This window comes from Rutidosis leptorrhynchoides, chromosome 2 (assembly GCF_046630445.1).
Source record: "Rutidosis leptorrhynchoides isolate AG116_Rl617_1_P2 chromosome 2, CSIRO_AGI_Rlap_v1, whole genome shotgun sequence".
In the NCBI taxonomy this organism is placed as follows: domain Eukaryota; kingdom Viridiplantae; phylum Streptophyta; class Magnoliopsida; order Asterales; family Asteraceae; genus Rutidosis; species Rutidosis leptorrhynchoides.
In genome coordinates, this window is record NC_092334.1 from 185,049,404 (window position 1) to 185,068,783 (window position 19,380).

The window sequence follows — 19,380 nt, forward strand, 5'->3', positions numbered from 1 at the left end:
AACAATAATCTTGGTTAATCACACCTAATGACACCTTAATGACGATTAAGCCTTGATTAAGGAAAACACATAAGTGTTTTAGGAAAACATGTACATCTAAAATATATCTAGACATTCTTATGATGGTCACTAAGTCCCAACCAAGAGTTGCTCTTTCCTTGTACATGTGTTGGACATTAATGTATGCTTATACATTAATCTGGAAAATGTCACTTTGCAAGTAAAACTTACATAGTCTTAGTTTAAGTTTGTGTTATCACTATGCGCTTAATTCTAAGATTACTTAGTGATCTCTTGCTAAGTCATTACATGTATATTACTTGACTACTTGTTATTAGTACATGTGTATTACCTCACTATGTGTTAAGAGCTAAATGATATGTAGTTGTTTAATATATGTATTAACCATGTCTTGCTATGTGTTACAAGTTGTATTTCACCAACTAGTGTTTGGACTACTTCATTATATGCTTGTGCTACTTGGATAATATTTGGAATGTCATAATCTAGTAAACTTGAAAGTCAATAAAACATTAACACACATAGGTTTACTTAAGTCTAAAATTAAATTTGTGAATAAGTTTAAACTTGATTAACTTGATGTCTTGCAACAAGCCTAATTGTTATTACTTGCTTAATTTGTCAAGACATCATTACCACACTTTATTAATTACAAACAAGTTCAAATTTGAATACTAGCATGCTTTGTGATTAAAGTGAGTTTGTGTCATCAATGACATGTTGACCAACTAATCGAGATTTAGCAAATGTGTTAATTACAAATAAAGGATTATGACAAAACTGATATTGCCACAAATGATTATCATGTCTTGTATCCAAGAATGTTAGACTTTCCTCTTTGAGCACGATAACTCACTATCAAGGCAATACATCCAAGGTAAATGGTCATTCAATGCATATAGTACTTGTATAGGATGTCGGATATCTTTTTGCAGGTGTTAAATGAAGTAAAGTGTCTGAGGAGTGATGTCTAAAACTAATTCAAATGGCTATACAATAGATATATATTTTGGACTGAACCACGTGCGGTCGACCCATAGTCTAACATAGGCAAAGCCGCATACAGGGGTGACTTTTTATCTCTCCATATAAATAGCAAGACTTGGAGAACTTTGAAGACTTGGACCTCTTGCATGCTACAGCTCAAAATCATCAGAGAATCACAAGAACATAACATTCATACATATGTATGTGATTAGCAAGAGAAATTTTATAATCTCATAGATTATAGCAGGGGTGTTTGTAAACTTACTTTCAAATTATAATCTTTGTAAGTTTGCATAGTGATGTAATAATTCTTAGAATTGTCTTAGGATTATCATCACTAGAAAAGAGTGAGTCTTTATACTTTATAATTAGAAGCATATGCTAGCTTAGCTATCTTCTTCCTGAAAGGGAACTAGGGAGTTGATTAATCTCATTGGAGATTAATACTTGTCTAAGTTGAAGACAAGTTGATCTAAGTTGGAGGTAATCTTTCATAGGAATAGAAGGATTAGGTTTGTTGTCTAATAAGAAGTAAAGGCTTGTAAATCGGATCTCCACCAGATTTGGAGAAAGGTGCTTAGTGAAGCAAGAAATCCCGATTAGTGAATCGGGGAGTGGATTAAGGTGGATTAGTTAACATCCCCCCAAACCACTATAAATCCTTGTGTTTATGTTCTTTAATTTACATTCCACACTATTATAAACATAAACGCACCACATATTGGTTTGAGTTGATTAAGGTGATCAAGTATCGTTCAAATCTTATTGATCATCAAAAAAGTTTTAAAATTCGTATTAAGTAACTATTCACCCCCCCCCCTCTAGTGACTTACAATTGGTATCAGAGCGGTTGCTCGTACATTTGCTCTAGAAACGTTTTTGATTGAGTCAAAAATCAATTTGGGCAAAAACCCGAGTTAAACGTTCTTGAGATCATCTCAAACGATGGCATACCTAGAAAGATTGGCTAATGAAGCACCAATATTTGATAGAAAAAATTTCTATGTGTGGAAAAGATGATTTAAGATCTATGTCAAAGCAAAAGATTATAACATGTGGAGAATCATCAAGGAAGGAGACTTTGTTTCTCAAGAATCTTCAAACATGGTGAAATCAACATTTCAAAATAATGAAATAGTGAACAAAATGCTAAAGCAATTTGATGCTATATCACTACTTCATAGAGTTCTTCCATGTGAAGAAAGGGTTAAAATGCTTTCATGTGAAAGTGCAAAGGAATGTTGGGATACACTATGTATTCAAGTAGAAGAATCCTTTAGTTGCTCAATAAAGAATGTGTTTGAAGAAAAGGTAACAACACTTGAATCACTTAGTGGGAATTGGTTGGTTGATCAAGATGGAGATGAAGTTGAAGACTTTTGTCACATGGGTTCAAAATACTCTCCAGGTCAAGATGCTCGTAGTGAGGATGAGGTTGAATCGTGCTATCAAGGAGAAGAAGGCGAAAGCTCTAGCGTTCAAAGCGATTAATGATACGCATATCCGCAAGATTGTGCGGATGCGCATCCAAAACCCTAAAACCGCACACAAAGGCATATGTCTCGGGTATAGTCGCACCTTGTGCGCCTATACCATCTGATGCAAGTTTCATATACTTGCATAAAGATCCAGTACATTCTAGAAGAATGTACAGTATAATCAATTCGGATTCTTTTCCTTAAATAACGAAAGTTAGTTGGAACAAGATCACATTTAATTAGGGAAGAGATTCTACCGAAACCCTAATTTGTGAGCCTATAAATACATAGCTCATGAACCCTAATAGAGATATTCATTCGTTTACTCATACGTAAACCACAGCATACAAATCTCCATCATACGAATAAAGCTTCTTACGATCTTAAAGACTTTTAGGTATGTCTCGAACTATAAAATCTTCATGTCTTAGGGCCACTCAACCTCGTATGATAGGATGTTGGTGGACTCTCAAATCGGCCACCCTGTCGGAATCGAAACGATACCGATATGGGCTATCCACTACTAAGTGTCGGTGGTTCGAATATTGTTAATCCTTAAACCCCTTTTATGCACTCAAGCGTAGGTTCACCTTGACCCCGTGAAAATATGCATGATCATTTGGCGCCATCCGTGAAACCAGTTATATAAAACAAAGAAGATTGGAATTTATGTTGTATATGATTTATTGTACGTATCTTTTTTCCATAAAACTTTTTTGTTTAACTAATCGGTCACTTTCAGGTTTTTAATTGTTAGCAAGAATGGGTGGAGGAAGTAAGAATGCAAAGAACCAAGGGCGAACGGACTCTCCAGTAAGTCCAGGGTTTCAAACACCTACGACGACTGTTACGAACACACCATCGACGCCACCAGCCCCAACCAAGGGCACATCAAAGCCTCCATCGACACCAAGTATTAAAACAGGGCCGGTTACATTAGAAACTATCCCGAATGAATCATCTAAGGGATGGTGGCACACTCCCGATGGAAGTTTACTGGAAATAGGAACTAGCTTTAAACCATTCGAGGATCTGTCACCAAAAATTCTGAGCTTCGGTTCTCCAAGTGAAACGGTTCCACCAGGCTTTAAAGTTAAAACTACCTGTGTGGGTACAATACCACTTATCACCTCGGTTGAACCCGAAACACCGATTGAAAGGGTCACTATCGAGAAAGCTCAGGAAATAATCAGGTGGATGGGTCTGAGAAATCTAGATGGTATACATCATGCTGACACCACAACAAGGGTCAACGGCGTGTGCGTCTTCGCAACCAGTCCATACTATTACAAGCAATCAATAAAGTGGGGCGCACTATGCCGCAGTCCAGTCAAATAGCTTCATATCTCAATTACAGCAAGTCGCGCTACCTCACTTGGCACCCACTTTCAATGAGCCAGTGCGGGTACAAGAATTTATGAGCAATTGGTTCACGGTGATGCAAGGGCAAAAAGCTAACCGAAGCCTTGAGTTAGCTCCCACAATAGAAAAGTTTGTGCCACACATTGCCAATCATCCCTTCACAGTCACACCGTTGTTGCCTCTAACACTCGGAAGTTATGATGGGTTATCAGATCCGGATGACATTTGATATAGGCTAAAAAGTCACGTTTTTACCCCCGATATTGAGTCCCAAAAGCATAAAGTTCAAAGCTTTGTTGGCAAAATAATCGCTTTTTCGGTTAAACTTGTAGGTAAAGTAGTTACAAAGACAATGCAAAAAGAATCAAGAAAAACGGAGCTAAAACGAAGATTCTAGAGCGAAAATGGTGAAAGACAAAAATCAAGTTACGATTCAGGGAATCAAGGCTGACCAGCACACCATACGGCATGCCATACGGGCTGCCATACGGCCTGCCTGTATGGATACGGCCTGCCAAATACGCCCCACCAAGTGCCTTCACCAAACGGCCTGCCATCAATACGGCCTGCCAAATACGCCCTGCCATACGCCCTACCATGCGGCCTGCCAGGCGTATTTTGGCAATTTCCAAGTCTATTTAATGGGTCTTTGTCATTCATTCTAACACACACCTCTCTTCACTCTCTCACTACAATACACTTTCTCCCACTAGAGCTTTCAAGGCCTTCTCACCTCCGAGCGGGAAATTAATTACCCGGAGGCGAACGCCGAAGATTGTAATAGGAGCGGGCTAGAGGTTGTCAGCACTTGTAATGGTCCAGATCTCGTCTATAAATAGTGAACGCTTTCCTTAATTTAATAAAGTTATTTTTGAGTTGCTTTCATCTTGCATGATTATCTATCTGTTACAATTGTTTATCATGTGTTGAATATTTTATCTGAAACTTATTATATTGTTATGCTGAAACCTTGACGGTTTAGAAGTTTAATTTACGGATCACCCTTTCCACTTATTCACGTGGCTATAACCTAGTATTAGGACCTGATCAACCCTAGGATACAAGGTAAGTAGTTATATGTACTTAACGTCACCATAGGGATATAGTACCTACATATGAATAACCATTTATTCATCATAGAAGAGCTGCCCATTTAGATTGTGATTAGAGTTAGCAATAGAGAGTTCAGTGAACACTAGCTTACTCAGAAGCATGATTCGCGTCAGAAGCAATGTTCTTAAGATATTGTAAGATGATCCGGGGTTGAATAAGTGATCGCAAAGGAGAGACTTCTATCCCAATTAGCAGTACCTTAGAATATCTAATATTGCACATCTGTTAATGTTGAGGCATAGCATAGTGATTTAGTGGTAGGATATTGCTTTAGTTAGACCAACTAGGATTAAGAAAAGCTGAGACGTTCCTTTATTGGGTAAACCACTTTGTTCATGTACCTAGGATTTCATCCATAAGGTCGTTCAAACCTTTCAGGTTAACGTTGGGAGTAGGGATACCTGTCTTAGCCAGAATCTTCAAGGCCTAAACTCTTAGTGACAAATCAGTTAGGTTCATAGCCCAGTTGATTGAGGTTTAGTGTTTATCCTAGGAAGTTAAACTCTTGCGATAATTCCCCTTCAGAATTCTATTCTTCACCCCTATCTTTACTTTTATTGTCTAATTACTATTTCATCTAGTTAATATTAATCTATCACCTCTTGTCACTAGGGTTAACTATATAGGCACTTTTGTCCCACATTACTGAGCAAACATACAAAAATACGTACATGAGTTATATTTACCACATACTCGTTAAAAGGAAGACAAGTAGGTGAGTTATAGCTTAGAACCCCAGCTACATATAAATAATAAAATAACCACTACTCGCCCTCGTGGTAGCTGATTCTGACGTGTCGCGGCCCAACGACACTGCGAAAATAAAACCGTCCGTTTCGTCCATATCACGAGGAGTAAGTAGAGTTTTTGGCGCCACTGCCGGGGACTTATTTTCTGTTTGTTAAGGTAATGCGTGGTTCTATCAAGATATCTGAGATTCTTGAGTGGTTTCTAAGAAAGACAATTATACACGGACTTGGTTATTGGATTTTCTGAACAGTCTCCAATTATATTGGAACCAAAAGGATCCTGCCTCTCCGTTGTCTGCCTGGCCACTTGTTTCAAAGATAAATTGACAAGAATCACATATGCTTAACAAGAAGGAAGTTTGTCGGTATAGGATTTAAAGTCGCCATTATAATAAACCCTTTTCGAATTATAAAAACAAAATATTAATTATGGTTTTAATTTCTGTAGTATCCAGTTCAAACTTAACCGACTACGAAGAAAGTGCGAATGGCAGTTGCTCTCCCACAACTTCGGAAACCGGCGAAGTTTTTCTTTATAAACATAAAACAAATCTAAACCCTAATGAGTCTCATCGAGACTTAGTTCTTGATTCTTGTAGTCCAAGAAGCCAGATAGTTTCATCCGACTTGGAGATTTCATTGCTTTTGGATAAGTTTTACTCAAATGAACCAGGATTCGACCCTCTTCACAATCCAAAAGGGAGGCTCAGTCTTAACGAACTCCTGATTATGGAAGATGAGATAAGGGAAGAATATCCAACTATTTTCAATTATCCAGACTTGTTCGAATTTGATCCTAAAGAGATACGAAACCCTAAAACAAAAGCTCAGTTTATTGGAAATCTGTTAAATCCTAGCAGAAGGTTAGACGTCTATAGAGAATTCATTAGGCACCTCTATTCCTCAGACTTCCCATTTTCAACATTTCAAATCAATCTGTTAAAAGAGCTGCGTTCTCAGACTCGTTCTCTTCACAAACTGTTAAAAGAATGTGGGGATGACCTTTTCGTCAAGTATCGGGATGCAGAAATTAATTTCAAATTTGATTTAGAGTCATTCATCGCTTTTCTCCCTCATTTCACCAATAAGGAAGTTTCTCCAATTCATGTAAACCGTTACGTCTCGGCAATGATCTCGGAATTAGAATTTTGGATTGAAAGCAAGACACCTAACCCTATTTCAACCTACAGAAACCGAGATTTCTTTTACTTTGATCCAGCCGCATTTCTCATCAAAAGATTAATTGAAGCTTTTCCGGATTCTACCGAGGAAAGAATACATCAGAATTTCTTCGCAAAAAGAAAGGAAGTATATTCGGAACTCGTGAAAATCCTCACTATGTCAAAATTTCCATTTACAAATCCGCAAAGGAAGATCATTCGAGAAATATCTTCAAACTTTAAATTTACTATCGGTGATCCTGACTGCGCGGAAGATCTTTTATTTCAAGACATTGTGGTAAAACTTCTTTTCGAACTTAATTATAGAGATACTGGGCCAAGGGATGGAATTTCAAACACTAAGAAAGTTAAAAGGGCTTTGGTAAAATTTATGGACGATATCGGAGATTTACAGAAGCACGAGTGTAAGATGTTAAGAGATTTCAAACTGTTTTCAATACACTCCGCTGATTTACTCTGGATGGTCAAAGAAGCTTTAAACGTGTCTTTCTTTCCGCGCCATTTCTGGAATTTAGTTGTAGAACCTGTGTAATTTGTGTTTTTAATAAAAATAAAATATTTTAATTTTACTCCGTTAAGTTGTCTTTTCTCTGTTTATTTTGGTTAATTATATAAAATAACAGGATTAAAATCTGCGGTATTATTTTATTTATCTTTTCTTAAAACCCTTTAAATTTTAAAATCTTAAAAATTTAAAAATTGTGCAAGTCGGATCGGGGAAATAAGCCCGCAAGCCACACAGGCCACTTCTTTTTCCCTTCTTCTTTTTCTCTTTTCTTTTTTGTGTTTCTTCTCCCCTTCCCTGTTCTTACAACCGATGGCCCACACACACACACCACACTCAAAACTCAACCAAATTCGACGAATCAAAGCTTTAAACTTGTTCTCTCTAGCCTCCTAAACTCGATTCCATCATCAATTTCGCACAAAAGATGGCTAATCGATTACCAAATGATTACGAGCTGCCACATTATCTTCGCGGGCAAGAAAATCCGGATGATAATGAGCCGTTTATGAGAGTTTGGATCAACCGAAATAAAGCGGGCAACAAATACATCAATTGGACGATATTGGAACAATGTGGTTGGGCTGATGAGCTCAGAAGAATCTTGACCTTCTAAGCCAAGGGTAGAATGCACCGGGCATGGAAACAGTTGTTTGAATTAAATGAAACAACATACAACGAGCCATATGCAGAGTTTATGGCCACCTGGAGTTTGATTCGGATGTTGATCCAGAAGATTATAATAATCAGGAGTGCATCCATTTCCGATACCAAAACCACATGTATCACCTGACTCTCGCACGGTTTGCGAGACACCTGAAGTTGTATAAATCATCGCAGCTCACCCGGCCAATATTCAGGAATGGATCTACCACCTTGAATCACATGGATCATCAAGCTTTCTGGCAAGAGCACACGATAGATAATGGGCCATGGCAATCGGGTAAAAAGGTATCCAAATTCTCCAACCCCGTACTCCGAATCCTCCACCACCTAATCACCAAAACCCTTCATCCTAAAGCCAGATTTGGCGGTGTTGTTACGATCAGAGACATGTGCCTGATACACGCCATGATGAATAACCAAAATATGCAGGTGGCACATCTCCTAGCTCAGGCTCTCACCAGTGAGAAGAATTCAGCAAGCACGGTTGTGCCGATTTTAGGGGGCGTTATTACTAGGTTGCTTCGGAACAGGCGTGTTTTGGGAAGTATTGAACGGTTTAACTATAGGACTGGGGCCGTGTCAGAGGAAATAGGGTATAAACTGCTGAGCAGCTGGGATTACATTCGTGTTGAGGGTGAGCAGTTAATCATTCAGGTTAACCCGGAGATACCCGGTTCTGAAGATCGGATGGTACCAGGGGTGAGAGTACAGGGATTCAGACCTGATACTAGGACACGGGATGGTAGGAGACGACGAGGTTCTCAGGAACCTATGGATGAGGATGATCCCACAGCACATGGACGGCCCACTGACACTCGCCGTCACTCATCAGTTGGCGAGGGTGATCATCCACGATATCCACCATACCGATACAAGTACCACATGGGGGATATACCAGGACAGGAGAGTTGGTTTTCCCAACACACAATCCTTGAGAATTTGGATCACTTTGCGCATTATGCGGGGAGGCAATTCCACATCCCACCATACCCACATGAGTACCCGGTAATGACAGCCCACCGTGATCCTAGGGAAGCAGGCCCGAGCCACTAGTTTTCAGGACCTCCACCTCCACCTACATATCACTACACGCAGCGTACAGTTATCACATCTACGCCACCACCACCACCTCCACAGACCACAGGGGCTGGGGGTTTTGTTGAAGAATTGTTCAGCACTGACCACTGACCACAGTAACACGTCTACTGAGGCTCAGGAGTCGGTATGGGATCAGGCATTGCACCGACAGATTACTGCAGGGATTGCACAGGGTATCGATAGTATGTACGTTAACCAGCAGTGGGGTAGAGGTAGAGATTTATAGGAGGGTATGGATTGGCAGACAGGGCCGATGGTTTATACGAGCACGTCGTCACTAACTGGGTTAATCGCGAGATTGGATGATATAGAATTTAGAATATCCTCGGGCATAAACACAGAGGATTTAGCAGACCAGTTTGCCACAGACGAGGAGATGACCAGGGAGGGTCAGTCCAGATTGAGGCACCCAGCCAGGCCCCGCAATAGTGTGATCTATTCTCCTCCATATCCACCACCTCAGCCGTAACCATGATTATTTTTGGAACATTCATAATATTATTACTAATGCTACATTACCTTATATTTCTGTACGCCCGGTTTCGGGCATAACTACTTTTTAGCATGTATGGTTTCTTTTAGAATAAAAATTGCATGAATAAATGTCACAAAACAAACGACGATCGAGACCGTACGAGAATGAAGCAAATGGAAGCAAGGAAACCTTGAACGAGGATGACGCCAGCACAAGAATTGAAGAATCCATAGTTAGCACGCCATGAAATTGCACGTCCTGAAACCATAGGGGAGTACTACGTCTTCATCACCTTTTCAATAGAATTCATGCAAAATACTATACTACTTTAAAAACTAAGTGTGGGATTGGCAACCCCACCAACATAAACTTTAATAACACAAACGCCTCTTTTTAAACTAAAAGTGTGGAATACTCCGTATCCTTAACATTGAGGACAATGTTGTTTTAAAGTGTGGGATAGCAAATGTTGCACATATCGATTCTTGTAAAATCCTCAAGTTTTTCAAAAATTTAAAACTTTTCGAATTATAAAACACTAAGGATGATAAAATTCTATAAAAGATCAAAAAGTTTTTGCTACAAAATAGACAAAAAGAGTAAAACAAGGTTGAAAACTTTTTGCGAAAATCAAAATCAATTTTCCAATAGAGCAGCGCATAACAAAAGGCGCAATTCGACTTGGTATAATTGTTGTGAGGCACCCCCCCCCCCAATAAGGCTTTATAAGCACTCATTTTTAGTGCTTCACTGTATTTCCATTGAGCGCGCTGATGTTAACATCTCGGAATCAGAACTTGCTCTTGATCTACATTTCGGAATCACACATTTTGACGAGGATGACTAAGTTAAAGTCTCAGCTATTCGTGAAGACAAAAATAACCTTCGCTACACACCTTCGTTTCTATTTTTCACTCCACAAAACCATTTCACCTTCTCTTATTTACTCTATCCACTTCACAATAAATAAATCCCGACTAAATCATTTTTTTCGGGAAGAACTCCAAAATCGCACTAGAAAAATGCGAGCATCCAAGCCAATTAGCGAAAGAAGATCGCCAAAAGGAGACCTCGAAGAGAAAAGCAAAAGATGCTATCTTGAAAAGCAAAAGACCTCCAAGTGAAACGGTTCCACCAGGCTTTAAAGTTAAAACTACCTGTGTGGGTACAATACCACTTAACACCTCGGTTGAACCCGAAACACCAATTGAAAGGGTCACTACCGAGAAAGCTCAGGAAATAATCAGGCAGATGGGTCTGAGAAATCTAGATGGTTCATGCATCATGCTGACACCACCCTGTCGGAATCGAAACGATACCGATATGGGTTATCCATGACTAAGTGTCGGAGGTTCTAATGTTGTTAGTCCTTAAACCCCTTTTATGCACTCAAGCGTAGGTTCACCTTGACCCCGTGAAAATATGCTTGATCATTTGGCGCCATCCGTGAGACCGGTTATATAAAACAAAGAAGATTAGAATTTATGTTGTATATGATTTATTGTACGTATCTTTTTTACATAAAACTTTTTTGTTTAACAAATCGGTCACTTTCAGGTTTTAAATTGTTAGCAAGAATGGGTGGAGGAAGTAAGAATGCAAAGAACCAAGGGCGAACAGACTCTCCAGTAAGTCCAAGGTTTCAAACACCTACGGCGACTGTTACGAACACACCATCGACACCACCAGCACCAACCAAGGGCACATCAAAGCCTCCATCGACACCAAGTATTGAAACAGGGCCGGTTACATTAGAAACTGTCCTGAATGAATCATCTAAGGGATAGTGGCACACTCCCGATGGAAGTTTACTGGAAACAGGAACTAGCTTTAAACCATTCGAGGATCTGTCACCAAAAATTATGAGCTTCAGTTCTCCAAGTGAAACGGTTCCACCAGGCTTTAAAGTTAAAACTACCTGTGTGGGTACAATACCACTTATCACCTCGGTTGAACCCGAAACACCGATTGAAAGGGTCACTACCAATAAAGCTCAGGAAATAATCAGGCAGATGGGTCTGAGAAATCTAGATGGTTCATACATCATGCTGACATCACAACAAGGGTCAACGGCGTGTACGTCTTCGCAACCAGTCCATACTATTGCAAGAAATCAATAAAGTGGGGCGCACTATGCCGCAGTCCAGTCTACAGCAAGTCGCGCCACCACACTTGGTACCCACTTTCAATGAGCCAGCGCGGGTACACGAATTTATGAGCAATTGGTTCACGGTGATGCAAGGGCAAAAAGCTAAGCAAAGCCTTGAGTTAGCTCCCATAACAGAAAAGTTTGTGCCACACATCGCCAATCATCCCTTCACAGTCGCATCGGTGTTGCCTCTAACACTCGAAAGTTATGATGGGTTATCAGATCCGGATGACATTTGATATCGGCTAAAAAGTCACATTTTTACCCCCGATATTAAGTCCCAAAAGCATAAAGTTCAAAGCTTTATCGGCAAAATAATCGCTTTTTCGGTTAAACTTGTAGGTAAAGTAGTTACAAAGACAATGCAAAAAGAATCAAGAGAAACGGAGCTAAAACGAAGATTCTAGAGCGAAAACGGTGAAAGGCAAGAAATCAAGTTATGATCCAGGGAATCAAGGCTGACCAGCACACCATACGGGCTGCCATACGGGCTGCTATACGGCCAGCCTGTATGGATATGGCCTGCCAAATACGCCCCACCAAGTGCCTTCACTAAACGGCCTGCCATCAATACGGCCTGCCAAATACGCCCTGCCATACGCCCTGGCATGCGGCCTGCCAGGCATATTTTGGCAATTTCCAAGTCTATTTAATGGGTCTTTGTCATTCATTCCAATACACACCTCTCTTCACTCTCTCACTACAATACACTTTCTCCCACTAGAGCTTTCAAGGCCTTCTCACATCCGAGTGGGAAATTAAGTACCCGGAGGCGAACGCCGAAGATTGTAATAGGAGCGGGCTAGAGGTTTTTCAGCACTTGTAATGGTCCAGATATCGTCTGTAAATAGTGAACGCTTTCCTTAATTTAATAAAGTTATTATCTTGAGTTACTTTCATCTTACATGATTATCTATCTGTTACAATTGTTTATCATGTGTTGAATATTTTATCTGAAACTTATTATATTGTTATGGGAAACTTATTATATTGTTATGGTAGGATATTGCTTTAGTTTGACCAACTAGGATTAAAAAAAGCTGAGACGTTCCTTTATTGGGTAAACCACTTTGTTCATGTACCTAGGATTTCATCCATAAGGTCGTTCAAACCTTTCAGGTTAATGTTAGGAGTAGGGATACCTGTCTTAGCCAGAATCTTCAAGGCCTAAACTCTTAGTGAAAAATCAGTTAGGTTCATAAACCAGTTGATTGAGGTTTAGTGTTTATCCTATGAATTTAAACTCTTGCGATAATTCCCCTTCAGAATTCTATTCTTCACACCTATCTTTACTTTTATTGTCTAATTACTATTTCATCTAGTTAATCTTAATCTATCACCTCTTGTCACTAGGGTTAACTATATAGGCACTTTTGTCCCACATTACTAAGCAAACATATAAAAATACGTACCTGAGTTATATTTACCACTTACTCGTTAAAAGGAAGACAAGTAGGTGAGTTATAGCTTGGAACCCCAGCTAAATATAAATAATAAAACAACCACTACTCGCCCTCGTGGTAGCTGATTCTGACGTTCCGCGGCCCAACGAAACCGCGAAAATAAAACCGTCCGTTTCGGCCATATCAACATTTTACAAAAATTTGAAGGAACTGCAAGAACACACAGCTGGGGTGATGCGGTAGCATGCCATATGCTACCAATAGTGCTGCAAGGAGTAGCAAGGGAATGGTTCAATAATTTGCCAGCCCAAAGCATTACAGGTTTTACGGATTTGCGCTCAAGATTTTTATTAAACTTTCACAATTTTCCGTACGCAAAAGAACACATGTCGAATGTCACGACATTAAGAAGAAATCGAAAGATAGCTTGGGAGAAATAATAGACAGATATACCAAGGAGGTGGCTAAAATACAAGACTTGCCAGAAAGCCAGAAGGTATCCAACTTTATACATTGTATAGATACCGAAAGACACCTGTCTTTATGGCAACGGTTACGGGGAAGAGTTCCAGAAACCTTCGCGGAAGCCGTAAAAGAAACGCATGATTACATGCGGGCACAAGAAGATATAAAGCAGAATTGCGAAAGTACCTCTTCAAATATGGACATCAACAATGATTATTATCGAGTGCAGGGAAGAGGGTCAGAGTCTGGCAAACGTTATGGTGGTAATGGCCAACCTAGGAGTGGTAATTATCATAATGGTAAGTATCGCAAATTCAACAACAATAAAGGGGGAGGAAGTCAGAGGTTCAAAAGCAGCCACACTGAAAATGTTGCGTTAATAAAAGACCTCACAAAAACACCAAAAGAAATTTTGGCTACAGAGGCAGTGTGCAAAAGTTTCGACCCCCCAGTACCTTTATCAAAGTATGGAAACAGAGACAAAAGAAATTTTTTTGATTTTCACGATGATTACGGTCATGAGACCAATGAATGTCGGCACTTAATTGAAAGGGTAGTTGCTGAACTCAAAAGAGGAAGATTGCAACACTTGAAGAAAAGTGCAAGAGCACAAGTCGATAAGCCAAATGGAGAAAAAGAATATCCGTGGCAAATGAAGAATGAGGGAAAGGAAACGGATAAAACCATAAACATGGTAACCAGCGGACGGACAAATCAGAGGAGCAAGTTAGAGGTATCTGAGGAATGGGAAAACACTCCCATCATATTCCAGGACATAGCACAGGAACCCTCAGATGCGCCCATCACAATTAAAGGGCGTGTCAAAAGCAGCGGGTACATCATCAAGCGATTGCATGTAGACACCTGTTGCGGTGTTGATATAATGTACGAGCACTGTTTCCGCTTGCTGCCAGGGGCTGTGCGAGCCAAGCTAGTGGCTCCTAACACTGCGTTATCAGGATTTTCTGGGGAGTCCGCATGGCCAATCGGGATCATCGAATTAGAGCTGGAGCTGGTGGACGATGATAATAAGGAGTTAGTGAGAAGCAAGATAGTAGAATTTGCCATCGTAAGGTCTTACTCAAAATACAATGCGCTTTTAGGGAGCACGACTTTGCAAAAATTGGCAGCCATCCCTTCCATGATACAAGACCTTATCAAGTTCCCAACACCGTTAGGAATTGCAACGATAAGGTCAGAAAAGCAAGATGAAATCATTGCGGCCGTAGAACAAGCAGAACAACAGCCGAGTGAGGTAGAGCAAATTCGAAGCTGCATGATCATCGCAAACCCGTGACATCCAGAACAGAAAATTAAAATTGGCGGAGGATTGTCTGTTGAGACAAAGTTTAAGCTTCGTAATATATTATCTTCTAATACGGACGTCTTCGCATCGAAAGAAGCGGACATGACGGGCGTACCAAGGGAAATTGCTGAGCACAAGCTTTACGCAAATCCTAGTCTGATGCCAGTGCGACAAAAGAAACGTGGCATGGCTCCTGAAAGAAGCGAATGTTTGAAGGCAGAAGCCGATAAGTTGGTCAAAGCAAACATCTTGCGAGAAGTAAGGTACCAAACGTGGGTAGCAAACCCATTGCTGGTAAAAAAAAGCCCGATGGGTCTTGGCGCATGTGTGTTGACTTCACGGATATCAATAAAGCTTGCCCTAAGGACAATTATCCTCTACCAGAAATAGACTGGAAATTTGAATCGTTAGCTGGCTTCCGATACAAATGTTTTTTGGATGCGTACAAAGGATACCATCAAATAAAGATGGCAGCAGATGACAAGGATAAGACTGCTTTCCACACAAGCCAGGGCATATACTGCTATACCAAAATGCCATTTGGTTTAAAAAATGCTGGAGCAACATACCAACGGGTAATAGACGAAGCTTTCAAAGGTCAGATTGGGAGAAATTTGGAAGCATACGTTGACGACCTAGTTATAAAAAGCACAACAGAACAAGGTATGTTGGTAGACATTTTAGAAACGTTCGCATCGTTAAGAAAGATTAAAATGAAGCTCAACCCGTCGAAGTGCAGTTTTAGAGAGGAAAAAGGAAAGTTTCTTGGTCATATAATAACTGAGCGAGGGATACGTGCAAACCCAAAGAAAATAGAGGCAATCAAGAATATGCCGTCACCAAGAAATAAAAAAGAAGTACAAAGTTTAACGCGTAAGTTGGCGGCATTAACGAGGTTCTTATCAAAATCAGCAGAGCGATCACTCCCCTTTTTCGGGACATTGAAGAATTACTTAAAGAAAACGGATTTCAAGTAGAGGGAGGAAGCGGAAGTGGTGTTTAAACAAATGAAAAAGTTGCTAAAAGAGCTGCCAACAATGACTGTGCCGATTGCGGGAGAAACGTTGATACTATACTTAGCAGCATCGAAGGAAGCAATAAGTTCAGTATTAATAGCAGACAGAGGACAGGTACGCACTATAAAATAAAAAATAGCTAATTTTCAATCATTAGGCATTTAAAGTTATATAATTATGCTGTGCGAACAGGTACAAATGCCTGTATATTTTATTAGCAAAGCTTTGACAGGAAGCGAATTAAACTATCCTGCAATTGAAAAACTGGTTTATGCACTCGTGCATACGGCTAGACGCTTACGAAGGTATTTCCAAGCGCACCCAATAAGGGTCCTAACAGATCAGCTGATAAAGCGGGTACAACAAACAACAATTTGTCGTCAAACAAATATAAAATTGCTTGATAAATCCTAGCAAATTTACATTCACTGATACTTGTTGAGCAGGTGCTATATAAATCAGAAAATTCTGGTCGCATGGCCAAATGGGCTATTGAATTGGGAGAGCATGAAATAAGTTTTTCACCACGAAGTGCGGTAAAAGGGCAAGTCCTAGCAGATTATCTGGCTGAAACAGCCGGAGATATCGAAGTCTCGCATGAATCAAAAGAAATACCACCTCCGCCCAAACAACTGTGGGAAATGCACACAGATGGGGCTTGTGGCCCAGAAGGCGCAGGGGCAGGAATAGTCCTAAAAAGTCCAGAAGGAGAGGAATATACCTTCGCACTGCGATTCAGCTTCCCTGTCACAAATAATGAAGCTGAATATGAAGCATTGTTATCTGGATGTGGGTAGCAAAATATTTGGAGATTAAAGAACTGTCAGTATATGTTGATTCGCAGTTAGTTGCAAACCAATTTAATGGAATATTCGAAGCACATGATGAATCAATGCAAAAATACTTAAAGCTTGTGAAAGAGCTAGCAGTTCACTTCGATTTATTCCAGATAACTCAGGTTTCGAGGACGCTGATTAAAAAGGCGGATACGCTAAGTAAGTTAGCCACATTAACTTTCAGTCATTTTAAGAAAGAAATTTGGGTTGAGGAAGTTAAAGTAAAATCTATTGAAGAAGACAGTGTTTCGGCTGCAGTTGAAGAAGAGGAGTAGAGTTGGATGACACTAATAATAGAATTTCTAACCAAAGGTACATTGCCGATAGATTCAAGTGAAGCAAGAAAGATTAAGATGAAAAAACCAATGTATCTGTTAGACAAGGGAATTCTATATAGAAAGTCTTTTCTGGGACCTCATTTGCGGTGCCTTAATCCAACTCATGCGGAGTCAATCATACGGAAAGTACACGAGGGAATGTGCGCTCTGCATTTGGGACACAAAACAGTTGCGTCCAAAATAATTCAGCTTGGATATTACTAGCCGTCAATGTACAGAGATGCTGCAAAGGTAATACGCAAGTGTCAATCGTGTCAACTTCATGCACCGGTAAGCAAGGCTCCGCAACATCCTATGATACCGGTCGCGTCTCCATGGCCATTCTGCAAATGGGCAATCGACATAGTGGGGCCATTCCCCGCAGGACCAGGGGGTGTAAAATTTCTGGTAATGGCCATTGATTATTTCACGAAATGGGTAGAGACCAAACTACTAAAAACAATTTCGAACAAGCAAATTCGAAATTTGTATGGGAAAACATCGTCTGTCGTTTTGGAATACCAAATGAAATAGTAAGCGACAATGGTACGCAGTTCGAAGGTAATCCATTTAGTGATTGGTGCCAAGAATTGAATATAAAACAAACATTTACATCAGTCGTATATCCCTCAGGTGAATGGTCAGTGTGAGGTTACGAATTGAGATATCGTTTTAGGAATCAAAGTAAGGCTGGGATTGTGTCGAAGGGGTTGGATAGATGAACTACCTAACGTTTTGTGGGCACACTGCACAACTCCAAAGGGTGCAACTAATGAAACACCTTTTAGTTTAGTGTACGGGTCCGAGGCTGTAATACCTGCTGAAATAAATGTGCCAACTATGAGCATAGCTTCCTTCGATGAAATTAGCAACAGCGAAGAACTGCGTGAAAATCTAAACTTAGTTGAAGAACGCAGAGAAATGGCGGCCATAAAAGAAGCAATCAACAAACAAAGATTCGCAAGCTACTATAATATGCGCGTACAACCATTATCTTTCCAATTGGATAACTTGGTGTGGCGAAAAAACGAAGCAAGCAGGGCAGAGGATACGGGTAAGCTTGGACCTAAATGGGAAGGACCTTACAAGGTTATTGGCTTAAGCGATACATGGGCGTATCGTCTAGCAAGTTTGGATGGAAGAGCAATAAAGCGCACCTGGCAAGCGCAGACACTGAAACGGTGCTACATATGAAAAACTACAGAGGGGCTGATCACCCCAAACAACTGTTTAAAGTTTTTATCATGTGAATTTTTATTTTCCATTGTAAACATGACAGCTAAGTGCTGGTCAAAAGATATAAATTGAATTATACAATTTAAGCCAATAACTTGTGCATTTTTTTTACATTTGTTGATTGCATGCCCCTTAAGCTGCACAGGGACACACTCCGAGTCTCAAGTGGCATAGTTTAGTTTGGTTACTAATACTATTTTTAATGGTGACAGTAGTAAAACATTGGTTTGTTTCAAACGCTTGTACACCGTGCAAGACAGAGACTTGAATAATCTAGACTATAAAATACAAGTTTGGTTTACTTTTTTAAATAACCCGGACATTGGCGTGGCCGGAAGACTCTTGAGTATAGACATTGGTTTGTCTATAGTACGGGTAATTTGCATTGGATTGTATACGCGTACATACTTATAAAATTTTTTATAAATTCTTGAGTATAAACTTATAAACATTGGTTTGCCTACTTTTGCGTACAACATTGGATTGTTGGCGCAAGAATAAAAAGATCATGAAACGATTGAAGGGTCGCTCCCGTCATGAAGTCATGGCATTTATTCTACATAAGAGTTATTGAATGCATAATATTGTAACAAATCATTATAACCGCATAGTGATTTCGTAAAAACATAATAAATGCGCCTTAAACAAAAGAATTGTCGAAATTATATTCAATCAAAAGCTAACATATTAGAGTTAGAGAATATAAAGTCTACCGTTTAGCATAAAAGCGAGACATATACCAAAATTTGACCTAATATATGCCAATATAAGCTAATAAAAAAAGGGGGGGTGTGGCAATTGGCGGGAACGTTTGCCCTATACTAAGGAGAGTATGCCATCCTCGCCCACAGCGATCAGACGCATACTCCGCTGTAAATAGAAAAAGAAAAATATAATATAGGGATGCGAAACCTCCGAGACTGCAAGGCCCATCCCTCGCTGGCAAAAAACAAGCAACCAAGGATGGTTGAAAGTATCCACCCAAGGTAGCTTAACAAACTCAGTCGAGTTTATTAG

General features: G+C 39.9%; 1 protein-coding gene across 1 annotated transcript; it reads left to right on the plus strand.

Annotated features, from left to right (window-relative positions):
* Nucleotides 1–17,561: 17,561 nt before the first annotated feature.
* On the plus strand, nt 17,562–18,321 carry LOC139888471 (uncharacterized). The gene is made up of 3 exons (XM_071871478.1): nt 17,562–17,688; nt 17,804–18,013; nt 18,161–18,321. Exons 1-3 carry the CDS (start codon nt 17,562–17,564, stop codon nt 18,319–18,321), a joined length of 498 nt encoding a protein of 165 aa, XP_071727579.1.
* Nucleotides 18,322–19,380: the final 1,059 nt, after the last annotated feature.